Source organism: Cyprinodon variegatus, unplaced genomic scaffold (assembly GCF_000732505.1).
Source record: "Cyprinodon variegatus isolate N-32 unplaced genomic scaffold, C_variegatus-1.0 Scaffold1080, whole genome shotgun sequence".
Lineage (NCBI taxonomy): Eukaryota > Metazoa > Chordata > Actinopteri > Cyprinodontiformes > Cyprinodontidae > Cyprinodon > Cyprinodon variegatus.
The window spans coordinates 33,438-34,966 of NW_015151533.1; the positions used below are offsets into that span (position 1 = coordinate 33,438).

At 40.5% G+C, this 1,529-nt stretch overlaps 1 protein-coding gene across 1 annotated transcript in view; it reads right to left on the reverse strand.

Annotated features, from left to right (window-relative positions):
- Nucleotides 1-132: 132 nt before the first annotated feature.
- Nucleotides 133-1,529, reverse strand: part of LOC107101319 (intraflagellar transport protein 56-like) — a 3,568-nt gene continuing 2,171 nt past the window's right edge. The window contains exons 2-3 of the mRNA XM_015400187.1: nucleotides 592-725; nucleotides 133-440 (exon numbers count right to left, since the gene is read on the reverse strand). Of these exons, the coding sequence (XP_015255673.1) occupies nucleotides 326-440; nucleotides 592-725 (249 nt within the window). The 3' untranslated portion in view covers nucleotides 133-325. The remainder of the gene's footprint in view (nucleotides 441-591; nucleotides 726-1,529) is intronic.

The following is a 1,529-nucleotide window of genomic DNA, read 5'->3' on the forward strand; positions in this document are numbered from 1 at the left end:
AGGCTACTCCTTTGCTACCATTGGCTGACAAACGCAAGAAGGATTTCGATTTTCCTTTTTAAATTATTTACCATCAATTTATTGTTTTATTTTTATTTATTTTTTTTACCCATGGGCAATTGCTACGAGCTGGAAATCCGGCCTGGGGCCGCAATACTTTAACCACTGCTAGTGTCACCCACCTCTGAAGACCTGGGCAGAAAAACTGCAGACAAGAAAATGCATTTAAAAATAGGCATATTTTTATTGTAAATGTTAGGACATGACAGTTTAATTTGTTGTGGGGTAGATCCATTCCTGTGACACACTTAGCCGCCTCTCCGTCTCACGAGAGGAGCACTCTGTTGTCTTTGGCCCACTTTCTCAGGACTCGGATAATGTATTCAGCCTGAGGGTTTCCTGAATTTCGAAGGAGGGCCAAAACTTCTTTAAGCTTCTCCCTGGAGAACAAAACAGGATATGTAAGGAAACAAGATTACATCAAAAATGCATCGTTTGTTTCAGATGACATCACGCCCACACCGGCAAGAAAATAGAAGATGCTAAAGTCGTGCTCTAAATCACTGCAGAGGAGGAAGGGAAAAAGCGTACCTGGGCTCCTTGTTTGCCACGATGAGCTGAAACACACCGACACAAGCGCCTCTTTTACCCTCCCAGTAACAGGAGCCTGGGTCCAGCTTCTCCAGTGCATCAAATGCTTTGGCGGCATAGTAGAACTGGCCCATCTGAAACAACACAATGTCACCATGAACCGGTGTTCTGTCAGACCAGCATACCCATAGTCCATACCTTTAGTTTTGTACGAAAAATAGACTTTAACCTGCCTCAACGGGCGTGTATCCCATTAGTCATGTACAAAAAAACGATTTAATTACTTACTTTTTGGTGTTTGTTGAAGCGTTTTGTTTTTTTGTACACAGCTAAAAGGATACACGCCCGTTGAGGTAGTTTAAACAACCTCCCTTAACAAAAGGGATTAAAGCGAATCTGATGTCTTGCGCATGCGTATTAGCTATGGGTATGCTGGTCTGACGGGGTATGGTCATCTGACAGAACACCAGCACAATATTTGTTTAAGAATATTTGGTAGAAAAATCAGTTCTTCTCAATTAACTTCAAATGAGAGCTTCTACAGCCCCTTGAAGTAAAAATAAGGCTCTTATTTTCTATTCTAAATAACTAAGTACTTAACCAATTTCTTCTGTTTTGTCTCAGTCAAAAGTTACAGATCATCAAATACAATAAACTATTAAGCAAATGTAAAAATCATTTTTGTAATGATCTAATTAATAAATACAACAAGCAAACAAGAATACCTTTCTCTGCACAATTTAAGAGTGACATCAATGAAACGTTTATTAACGCCTAAATTAACTTAAAATGTCGAAACCTGCCGGCAAAATATGTTTGATTCTATTATTCTGGTACCCGCAGTCTGGATTATGTGCGTGAAAAACACCTTCCAGCCTCCGTGAACAGGAGCAGCAAAACTCTAAGAGGCGCCCGGGCCAGAGGCTGCTGTTGAACGG